A 12,498-nucleotide genomic window follows, 5' to 3' on the forward strand; every position below is an offset into this window, starting at 1 on the left:
AATCACTGGTATGCATATTCTGACCATATCAAGCATAATTTGTTTGAATAAGATCATCAAATTGGCTATTGAATCATTATTCGTTTCCTCTTCTACACGAGTGACGCTTTTATCAAAGAAAGATAGCAATTAACAATATTTGTTTGAGCCATTTTGTTACCCAATACTCTTAAACTCACTAAAGTTGCCTTTTCCCTGAGATAGGATGGTCTCAGAAACTCTGGATATCATCTTTTAAGAAATAATACAACGATAGTAATTAGCAAATGTACCCACTGTCATCATATTTTACGTCATAATTTACGGAAGAGTTCGACAAAGGGAAATAACTCTTGGGGAACTCGGAACTTCCGTATTAGTACATAATTCAATGAGGCAGTTTCACTTTGAAACCGGATATAAGAAATTTAATTTCGTATTCCGATCCCGATCGAGAGTTGTTGAATTGGAATTACGTGTTAATTCAGTATACATGTAACATCAAGCATTTTTATATCACATTTAAAAAAAAAAACCACTAAAATTATACACATACAAAGTGTTCTGGAGGTATTTTTAGTAAATTTTCTATATCAATACAATACATATCATGACTCAAATTGATTATCTCCCTTAGACAGTGGTAAATAGATAGTCATAATAAGAAAGATGATGACATACAAACAGACAAAGTGACATGACCCCAAAATGTATAGATGTCTTCCTCTTATTGTAAAGTATTTCTGTACAAAATTTGAAAAACGTACGATGAAAACTGTTTGAGTTATCGTGTCAAAACGAAAGTCTTCATAATAACAAAGATGATGACATACAGACAGACAAAGTGATATGACCCCAAAATATATAGGCGTCTTCCTCTTATTGCAAATTATTTGTGTACAAAATTTGAAAACTGTACACAAAAAACTATTTGAGTTACTGTGTCACAAAGAAAGTGTTGACGAACAATGATTATTATAGGGCTTCCCGTATTTCATGCGGGGCCTTAATTAGATGGGGGAGTCAAATTCAAATGAAAAATTATATATGCAAAATTGTACATGTAGCTAAACTGTCCTATTGTTTAGTTGGAGACATGCCTCCCATCGAATACATAAATGTAATTATTCTTATTAAATCCTATATCGATGAAAATACATGAGGGCATGAAAGTACATGTATAACCTTATGAATATTATGATACATTTATAATATAGTTTTGATAATATGATGCTGGAGTATTTTGAATTTCAGGATGATATATGTACGGCAAGAATTGGCTAGGGTGGCATGATTCAGAATGACAAGAATCCATATTCCTACTCCTCAATAACGCTATCATCACTGCCATTTTATTAATCAATGATAGTGGCATCATTGACGCACGCGGGTCTTGGACAGCACTGCAGGAATAGTTTCTTTGTTGTGCCTGCCAATAGCAATGTAACATGTTATACAGCAGCTATGTACAGCACTGTGCCATATATTTATGAACAAACGTAAATAACGTCCTTTCTGATTTAAACAAGATTGCTACACGTAGCCATGTCACCCACCGCTGCCAAAACAAGTTGAAGCACAAAAGTCCTATAACTCTTGTCAAATCGAAATGATGCCGCGATATGATCAACTACAGATGGTGAGTAACAATCCTACAAAATTTGAACGAAATCCGTTGAGCCGTTTCTGAGGAGTGCTCCTATGGTGTAGCATGGACAAATTCAACAAAGTCCCATAACTCCTGCAAAATTTGTCAAATCAAAATGACGGCTTAATATGATCAACTACACATAGTGACTAACAATCCTACAATATATGAACGAAATCCGTTGAGCGGTTTTGGGGGAGTTGCGTCCACAAAGTGTTCCTATAGTGTGGCATCTACAAATCCAACAAAGTCCCATAACTCATATTAAAATTGTCGAATCAAAATTCCGCCAAAATATGATTAACTAGAAAACTGACACAGTCAGCAAGGGCCCCGCTGAGGGTTATTAGAGGAAAATGACATCTGTATTTGATATAGCAATGTTTGGGGCTGGTATATATGTTAGAATTAATAATATTCAAAGATACATTGGAATGCAAATTTGTGAAAAAGGAACCATGAAGGATATTTATGAGAGACTGATGCAATTTAAATTACTTCTGTTTGACACACTCATCCACTCAAACACAACAGGGTGCAACTAAATCCCATTGAAATAGGGGATTAGCCTGGTTCCCGAGGACTTCCGATTGTGCAAGCACAGAAGGCCTGGCATCGACCGTTCAATGGCGACGCGCATGTACCAATCCAACATGGCGGACAAGATGGAAAGTTACTGTAGAATCATTTAAATTCGTGGGGGCCAATTTTCGTGGATTGCTGAATTTTTATGGGTTCGTAATTTCGTGGATTTATATATTTGTAAGAAAGATAACTCTGGAATGTCTTTATTCGTTGAGGATATCAATTCGTGGGTGAGGGGCAGCTTCATAAATCGTCACTAATGAGCTATCTAGTCACCTGATACGTCATGACGTCATACGTGTCAATGTTCTGCAGCAGCTATGTATGTGTGTGTGAATAAATTCCCTCAGCAAACATTTATATTAGCCTAATACTACATCGACATTGACGGACTCGGACGGAGGGGCTCACAGAAAGGATGGAACGTTTTGGTAAATATCCGAATGACACATTTCGTTTTCAAACATTTTGACTGTGTTTCCTTGTAGATCATAATATTTTTAAAGCATTAGAGGTCTGTATATGTAGAGTGTAACATGCAATAGCCGATGATGATCTAATTAAAATCAGTTCTTCTCTAACCGTTACACTGGAGAAGGTAGAGAAGATCTGCTGATGCATTAACCTACAACGTGTCGAAGGAAACAGCCGATTTACCGATATCGATTTCATTTATAATTTTATTTTTCAAACGGAGGGGGGATTTTAAAATTACCACTCTGATGAAAATCTATCGACTTCTTAAATCGTATAGTGTGTTTTTAAGATTGATTGTATTTTGCTTAAAGAGTCCGTGAAGTCAAAGTCAAAGTTTTGATTAATTGGTGTAGAATAACACGAAAGTCAATATCCCAAAATTTTACAGTCAATATAGCGGCGATAAGGAAATTATTCCCGTTCAAAGTTGTCGATTTTCGCACCTGATTAAAACCAATCAAGGCAACTTCCGGTTGTACTATTATTAGCAAAATACTTGCGTGACGTCACTTTACATCAGCTTTGAAATGGCAACTGTAAACGATAACAGCGTAACCTCGGATTCTTCGTCGGATATTGACCTACACATGTCATTTGAGATATCATCCTTCGAAGAAGAACACGAGGAACATCAGCAGGACATAGTCCCATATCGGTTTGAACCTGAAGCGACTGATCTTAGCGAATCGGATGGTTCAAGCGAAGACGAAGTCGACGACCAGCACAGACTAGAAAATACAGATTGGTACAACTTTCCCTATCTTTTATTTGTTACCCATGTAATTAAATTGATAAAATATATCTATAAACTTTATAACTTCACAGCTTATGCGTGTAGAAAAAAAATAATTGTATCCACGCTATTGAAAACGTTTGGCCATTGATCAGGTCCAGCACAGTTTCTTCATTTAGCTCTCATTATAAACGTAATTATAATAGCTTGATTAAGCTAGATTAAATTGAATTTGTTAAGTGTAGTGGCGTAGCCAAGAAGTCGCATGACAATTTTTGAACGTGTTTTTACTTTGAAGTGACCACAACACTGTCCTGATTAGAGTTCATAACAAAAAGTCAATCATTTTAAGAATGTTAATGAAAAGAAAATTTCTTCTGTGTTGTTAACTGTCCACTACCCTGTGTGCGTTGAAACATACATGTAGATAACAGGGTTTTGACAAAATATGAGGAAATGGGTATATATTATAGTATAATAGTACCCATTTGCTCATACTGTGTCAAAACCCCGTGGATAAGTATGATGACTTTACAATTTGGAATTCGATCGCCAATCCATTATTATTTTGATCCTTGTTAACTTTTATTTTATTCTGATGATTGGATAAATGTTGCTCAACAACTTTTAAAATAATCCTCAACAATCAAAATACTGAAGGATCAGTTTAAGAATTATTTTTTTGTTTACAATGTGTTGTATTGACATCAAGGAAATTGCTAAATAAAGAGAGTGCTGCACCTGGTAATCATGTAATTAAGCTGCCATGTAATATTTTACCTGCTTTTCTATTTGTCTTCAGGAAATTAATTCATAGCAAATACTTCATTAACTAATGATTCAGTAATACATGTTGATAATGCAATTACAATTTTAGGTGCAATTGTGGATCATGCACACCCATGCCCACAGCATTAGAAAGCAAATGCTGCTCTGAAATTCCACAGATTGTCGAGAAAATTGAGTCTTATAGTGATGATTTAACCTGCATTACAAGACATCCTGGATTCCAGACTGTTTGTCTAGACGTCTTTGTCCTGGAGACTGCATATTACCAGTATCGTTCTCAGTATGGAGATATACAGAACAGCATGAATGAGTAAGAATGATGTTTTATTATCAATAATTATTAGGAATTCAACAAAAGTGGTGTATTCAGTTGTGTAACAATTTATACATTTTTATCATAGGAGAAACAGATATACCGCATATCGTCAACTAGCTCGTTGGTGTTGGGGCTACTTAGGAAAGAGTGTTCGAGTCCCCCTCCCCTCCTGTGCAGTAACAAAGATCCGTGAGACATTCAGCTCAGAGGAGTATCACGGATATCAAGACCCAGAATGAGTAAGCATAATTTGACTCAAAGTAAAACATTTTTTAAAAAGTTTAAAAAAAGCAATATTTCTCATGATGAAAAAAATATTTATAATATTATACAAAAGTTAAAAACATAAGCAAGAAAAAGAACACTAAAAATAAAAAATATCTGTAAAGATATCTATTTTTTAATTAGAATAATTTAAATCAATGAAAGCATCAGCTACAAAATAAATCCTGCACCCAGGAATGGGACGTGGGCCCTGCTTACATGTTTCCATGTCTTTAATGACTATACAAGGGGAATTATTTACACTATAGCTACATACTATGACACTAAAAATAAAGCAATCTAATACTAAGTTATTTACATATGCAATATACTACACAACTATATACATGATGGACGTGATAAAGTTTTGTTCATTGCACATGTTCATCACACTTCTCTTCTATACTGGTGTCTCTTTCCTCCTAAAACGAGATCTGAAATGCTGCACTGCCTCACTTTTTTCAGGATGCACAAAGTTACTGCAAAGTGGTGGTGGCTGTATTTCTGGCAAGCAGGAGACAGGTGGTTGATGGGGTGATGTAGCATCAACTGAAGCTTCCATGGATGCGAATGTCTCAGTCATCAATGAAGTTACATACCCTGAAATGAAGTCAATATGCAATAACTGTGTCATATGAGAATCTTAATTTCTACTCTTCTAGGTGCTCATTGTTTTCCATAAATTCAAATAAAATTTTTTATGTTTCTATTTTATTGGTATATATATATATATATATATATATATATATATATATAGACTTTATTTAGGCATTCCCATTAGTCAAGAGAGGAAGAGAGAAAAAGAGGAGAGGAAAGGAGTATTGTTGTAGTACCATATGTTGAATCTACAGTTCTCTTTCGCACACTGTACTCTCCATGCTTAAACTTGGGAAAGCTGATCTTGAACTGCATGTTCCCTTCCTTTGTAGCAGCCTGCACTCTTGACGTATTTTCATTGAAATGAAGAGCAGCAACGATCAACCTTAAAACAATATTGCTATAAAATTACTTATCTTAAACATGCTTTGGTCAATTCAACTTAATTAGTAGATTATCATACAGGAGCACAAAAAATATGGAAGGATTTTATTTTTATATATATATTTCCCGAGAGAGAAAAAAATTAATGACAAACGACATCACAGTGTTAATCAAGTTAAAATTCAAAGAATCCTTGGTAGAAGATACAAAACCAACATTCTGTGACTTTAATCATTCACTCATGTCACTGGGAAGCAAGTTTGTTTGAAATTGTAAATTTTGCGAAAATAAAAAAAATATCGAGGTGACTCCCTTTTTTTGAGGGGCGGTAGGGGTTGTTGATCTATCAATTGACTTTATTTGGCCTTGCATAAAATATACAAGCAGCATGGGTTATTGAACATTCATGAAATTTCTGAAGCATAAACATACCTGCAGTACATGCCATAGTAAGAGAAGGCCACCATTTTGGGGGCAAAGTGGTTGACAGTACTATGGAATGCCTCTATCTGTGATGTCTGGTACAATGGGGATAGCTTGGGAATGTCCCTTTTCATCTGATTGGACAATATGATGTCACTAATCTTCTCACTTGCTTTTGATCCTTTTTGAAAATGATATAAGAAAAAATTAGTAAAAATGAAATCAATAAACATTCGCAGTTTTTAATAAGGCTCAACACTTTTATAAAAACCATAATATGCTAACAAAAGAAAATGTTTAATTATCAACAGACCTATGTAAAGAACAAGAGGCCCACAGGCCTTAATGGGGCACCTAAGGATCATAGCCCATACGGGGTGCCTGAACCCATGAATTTCACAATACAAGTAGAAAGCTTTAAGGACATCATAATCATGCCTTTAGTGTTTCTCAGTTCTGTATGGAAGTAGAAGAAGAAAAATTTCTAAGATTTAATACATTTTCACTGCGTGTCCATATTGACCCCACCAAAGGGCCAGGAGTCATAAACTTCACAAGTTAGAGATTTTCATAGACGTTAAAATCATGCAATTAGTTTTTCGCGAATGTATATGGGAGTAGAGGAGATTTCCCAATATTTAATACATTTTCACTATATGGCCCCACCTTAGGACCTGAACCCCTGACCTAGGGATCATCAAATTTACAACTTAATGGGCTACCCAATCATTCTAAATATCTGTTATTTGCAATTTAGTATCAATAGCATGAAAGAGGATGTCTTTTGAATGTTTAAAACTCTATACCAAATTTGGTCTTGTCCTGGAGTCAGAACCCCTACCCTGGGGATCATGAAAGTTAAAATTTTGGTAGAGGCTTTCCTGTTCTACATTACTATGTATTTAGTTTTTCTCACACACATGTGGATATAAAGAAAATTTGTCAAATTTGGGCAGTTTTTGTCCTGCCCCTTAGACTCCAGGAGTGCAGGAATCCTTAAATTTACAATTTATGTCCACCTTGTTCAAAAAATGCTACATACCAAAGTTGAAAAGAATTGGCATGGTAGACATCAAAAAGTAAAAAATGTTCAATTGTTAACGCATGACGAAGGACGACGACCGCAGACCAATTGCAATAGGTCATTCGAGTAAACTTTGGTGATCTAAAATTTTAACAAGTGGTTCTACCTGGTTTTATCCACTTCTTCTTTCGTTCGTCGCCATAAAGCATGCCATGGGCACACGATGGGAATAGCTCATTGTGTCCCTCATGCTTGTTGTGAACATGGTTTTCAACGGATTCCCACTTTGCCCACATCAAGTCCCCATCCCCATTAGGTGTAGAGGCTGCTACCCAATATAGGTGATTTGTCAGGCTCCTGCTCTACTTCGATAGCTGTCCACATTCACTCTGTTTGGCGGCAGCCAGGACTTTTTTCTTTAAACCTACATTGAATAAACAGGACAAACTCAGATAATTCTCAATGCATATTTTCTACAGTTCTCTCCAAACTTCAAATAATTAAGCATGCATAGCTATGTGTCTAGTAAATGTCTGCAAATGTTGCGAGCATAAATCAGAGTGAACAATTAAAAATATTACCTTTAGCAACATGCCACACATCATAGTAATGAGTGGTCTCGGGTAAATTTTCCCTGATCCACTTCTGGATTTGTAGATGGCGGTCAGTCATGATCGTCCCTATCTCCAGATCGTTATTTTTTACCCAGTCAACAGCACGCTCGAGACCTCTTTTCTCCATACCATTACTATTTTTCACTTCATTACTCTACAAAATTGTATAACAATATAAATAAGGAGAAAAAGTAAACCACATCTCACACACAACATCAAGAACTTGAAATCACAAATACAACTTTCAAAATAAACTTCTTAAAATAGATGTTTAAATATCATACATAAAGACTAGTTAATGTCAAATCTTTCCTTTCATTCATTTATGCAAATACCTGAACTAGCTGGATGTCAATCACAATTCCTTTTTCAAGGTCAATAGTGCTGTAGGAGCCAAACTTGGCACAGTGACCGGGGGAGTCAGCTCGCCCATCTCCACCAACAATCAGTGGCTCCCCTCGTTCCACCGCTTGCCTGGCATACGTCTCCTGGTGTCTGTTCCACACACGAGCAATGACAGGAAACAGCACAGATGCCTGGTGGGAATAAAATGTTCTACTTGTTATGGTTGCAACTCCCATAAACTGCAGAACCCGCAGAACTTTAGCAGCAAGGGCTCCAGAGAACAGAATGCTGGCAGATAATCCGAGGTTTCCTACAGGAATGTTTCCAAGGGAGGGCTGGCTACTCCATTGCCAAGTAAATCCACAGAATTCACACTCTGCACTAATCCTGGCCATCGTCCCTATCACCTGATGAACAGTGGCTGTGGCGTGTCTATGGCACCTCTTGCAGCTACTCAATAGCTCCAACAACTTTGATCTGGACACTATAAACTTTTCTTCATCCAGTGGGTTGTAGGGCTTTTCATTGCTAAAACATTTCAAATTAAACTGATTATATAGCTTAGGTTTTCCTTAGTACTTCAACTGATAGGATTTTTCAGACACTTTTTTCAACAATAGATATATAATGTTGTTTTGTTTTAATAGAAAATAGTTCAGAATTACATAATCAATTTTTTTTAAAAAATTTCTACAACTTCAATCTGAATTTACTTAGAATGCTAATTTTCCCCCTTCAACTAAACACTTGAATTCTCACAGAATGCAAAATAGAGCTTACTTATTATTATGGATATGAGAATCATCTGAACTGGCACAGCCACTAGATGGTTCATACAGTGAGGCAGCCTCACTCCCTACTTCCTCTATTGACTCTCCCCCACTTGACAAATCCAGGACAGGAACTGCTGCTGGTGGTACTTGTGGAGTGGGCAAGTCATCCCTGCCATTAAATTGTACACCAATGCTGCGAACACGTGGTTGGAGATTAACTTGCAGCCCTGGAGAGTAAAATGGCCATTAACAATCTGCCCAATTGTAAAAAGTGACTTTTTTTTTAGTAACAAAATACAAACAGGAGAGAATTGATTTGTATTAAAATTTCTATTTTATCTAAAACTTTTTATCGTGTTTCTGGGTTTTTTTTAATTGTAACAAAAACATGAATAAACATTAACTGTACATAGAATCAATTCACTGATATAATATTATTGTCTGTAAACATTAAATTTGACCTTTCTCTTTATTCTTTGCAGCCACTTGGATCTTAACACTGCGTTTCCTAGGTTCTTCTGTCTGACAGGCCATTGATATGCTACTCTCTTCCTAAAATAGATATAAATATTGAGTATTCTGTAGAATATGCAAATGTTAACACTTTTTAAACAATTTTAACTAGTTTTACTGTTTCAGAAATGTTTGATTTATTAACCTACATTTGAAAACAGATTTCTGTTTTGACAATTTTCAAACATGATCTATAACCATTTCCAATCAATTGTTATAGAAATATGTGGAAATTGTTATTTGTGAAATTCTCCTACAGAGTTTAAACTTTAAGAAGTATACCATTAGTCACGCGGGCTCCGGGATTTTGCTATTTCGGAACCCACCGAAGAATTTTGTAGCCCACCAACTCAAATAATGTAAAATAGTCTCACTATCAATATTAATATATATATATATGTTTATCAGTGTTCATTCCATATCAACATCAAGCAAAGCATCCCAACCTCACTTTCCTCGAACCATGGACAGGGCTCGGAATTAACATATATGCTCGTCAGTCTGTGATTGGTTAAACGTCTGGCGGACTGACATTCATCTGTTTTAGTCAGTCCGATGGGACTGGTTAAATTTCTAAAGCATCATTTTGGAAAATGTATTTATGAATATGGATTATCACAATACCGAACCCGATATAAAATACTTTTTTGAAAAGAAACTGTACTGGCCATGTGGGTTACCAAGATTTCAATTGTACTCGCTCAACCCAAATTTCACTTGCATTTGGTGAGTGAACAGGTGTTAAGTTTAAACCCTGGTTTAAATTGATTTATGTAAACAGGAATACCTGAATGGGTGCTTGATGACTCTCAACATGCTCTTGTAGGTCTTCCTCTACTGGTATTTCTGTATTGTTGTCACACAGCAACTCTGTCAGTATCTATAATGAACCAATGCAACAATTGTTACAAGTGTAACCACATCCTTGAGGCTTGAGGAAATGCAGTACTAAGTCTAGGAAATTCTGGGTGGGGGTCTGGACCCCCCCCCCCCCCCCCCCCCCCCCGAATCCTCAATCTGAGCATGAAAGCAACAATGAAGCAAGAAACGTAGAAAACATAAGCATGCATCCCATCTCAATTTTTTTTGCCTGATGAAAAAAAAAAATGTTTTACTGAGTACCATAGTCTAAATAAAGGAATAATGAATTGACAAGCAACTCATATAGATCCTTAGCTAAAAATTTACCTACACTCAAATTTTTGCAAGTATAGTAAATTAGTAATTAATTACGAAGATGAGATTCAACAAATAATCAGATAGGTATGCTATTTGCTTATGAGACAGGTGCATTGTACCCACTGCACTTCTGTGTCACTGTCTCGCCTCACTGATGCGTGAAGTCCAGCAATTCATGAAGTCAAAATAAAGGACATCTTTGTATTTAACATGTTACTGTACATTGATTTATATTGTTTCATATGGTAAATGGAAATGATTGCATTAGACATCGGCTACTTTCAGCTAGACATGTACATTGTTTATAAAGTTATTAAGTTGAAACCTGCATCGCTGTGGGAATAATACTTCTGAGTGTGTTTGATTAAAAAAACAACAACAACGAAGAACAGAAAAGAAAATTACCATGTTTTTTGCGCGCTTTGCATATGCTCTTCGTTCGGGAGGGGGGGTCGTGAGCTGAGGAGACTGAAGAAAGGCGTCGTTGAGTTCATCCCTCTTCCGCTTAGGATATATCGATGGCACAGATCCCTTACGAAGACACTTATTCGCAGGAATGCCGAAGTCTTTCATCAGCGAAAAACGGGCCTCGTAGCAATCCTCGTTAAAATGTTCGCTACAAATCACTGTGTACTGCGATGGCCCAGGCCAGTCTGCCCTTGTTAGCTTTACAAAACGAACCCAGGCTGCTCGCTGACGCTGATCTTTTGGGAAAATATGCACCGAAACTCCATCTGCTTGTCTTTTGCTACAACCTGCCACAACGCACATCCGTCCTTTATTCTTACTAGCCATTTCGATGTTATAATCACTACCGAGCTCTACCAATTTTGCATTGAGAATGGCGCCAATGATGTTAGTTGGCGTCACTTCCGGTAGAGCCCGTTTTCGTTATCGTAAAGGTGTGGATTAGCAATATTTTGATATTTCGTGCAATAACTCGCATATTAAAAAGCACTGAGTGATCAGACTTGTTTTTTTCTGTTCTTTATTATATAAACAATATTTAAAGAAACACTTTGAAAACGGCTTCACGGACACTTTAACGTCTCGCTCGAGAATATTTCACTCATATGGAGACGTCACCAAGACCGGTGAAGGGCTTCAAATTTAGGCCTATGCTCGGCGCTTACGGCCATTGAGCAGTGAGCGTTCTTTAGCGTGCCACACCCACTGTGACACGGGTCATCCGTTGTTAAGGTCATCTCCGAGGACCCGTGACATTCACATCTGATGCCGAGCGTTTTGGCGATGGCACTGTCACTACCTGTTTTAACGACTTGGTCTGTCGCGGCCGGGATTCGAACCTCGGCCTTCCGCATGCGGGGCGAACGCTCTAACCTCTCGGCCACCGCGGCGGTTTAAGAGGGAGGGAGACATGGGGCCAATAATCGTAACCTCTACCTTATAATCATCCCTCTCATTACTTAAAAAATATGGGGGGGGGGACTGTCATTCATTATATTGTTGCAATTTTTTTTCTTCACTACGTTGGCACGCACCGTCATTTTTATTTTTAAAAATAAAGCCGCTGTATTTCAACATTTTTGACGATTATCAACTAAGATTTTTTTTCGACTTATTCATTTTCTTACTATTTTATTCGGGGGGTGGGGTGTAGGGGTAGTCCGTGTAGTCATTTCGTACATGGTGTCAATACTCAAAACTTCAAGCGGGGGGGGGGGGGGCAAACCAGTATATCGTTGCATATGAAATCAAAGGTGCATATACATGTATATAAAACGTGTATGCTACACAGAAATTTCTGTGGTTGCCAGACCTGGTAGGCTATAAGAGTTCTCGAACTGAAGGCAGTCTCTGATTATGTCCAGTCTGAAGGACAACGAGCCTATCA

At 37.0% G+C, this 12,498-nt stretch overlaps 1 protein-coding gene and 1 pseudogene across 1 annotated transcript; one reads left to right on the plus strand and one right to left on the minus strand.

Annotated features, from left to right (window-relative positions):
• The first annotated feature begins 2,975 nt into the window (after positions 1-2,975).
• LOC125653983 (P2X purinoceptor 7-like) lies at positions 2,976-5,899 on the plus strand. The gene is made up of 4 exons (XM_048883678.2): positions 2,976-3,434; positions 4,300-4,521; positions 4,613-4,766; positions 5,257-5,899. The coding sequence occupies exons 1-3, from the start codon at positions 3,217-3,219 to the stop codon at positions 4,764-4,766; spliced, it is 594 nt and encodes a 197-aa protein (XP_048739635.1). The 5' UTR covers positions 2,976-3,216; the 3' UTR covers positions 5,257-5,899.
• Positions 4,518-11,690, minus strand: LOC125653981 (uncharacterized; annotated as a pseudogene).
• Between the last annotated feature and the right edge of the window lie 808 nt (positions 11,691-12,498).

This window comes from Ostrea edulis, chromosome 4, assembly GCF_947568905.1.
Source record: "Ostrea edulis chromosome 4, xbOstEdul1.1, whole genome shotgun sequence".
In the NCBI taxonomy this organism is placed as follows: domain Eukaryota; kingdom Metazoa; phylum Mollusca; class Bivalvia; order Ostreida; family Ostreidae; genus Ostrea; species Ostrea edulis.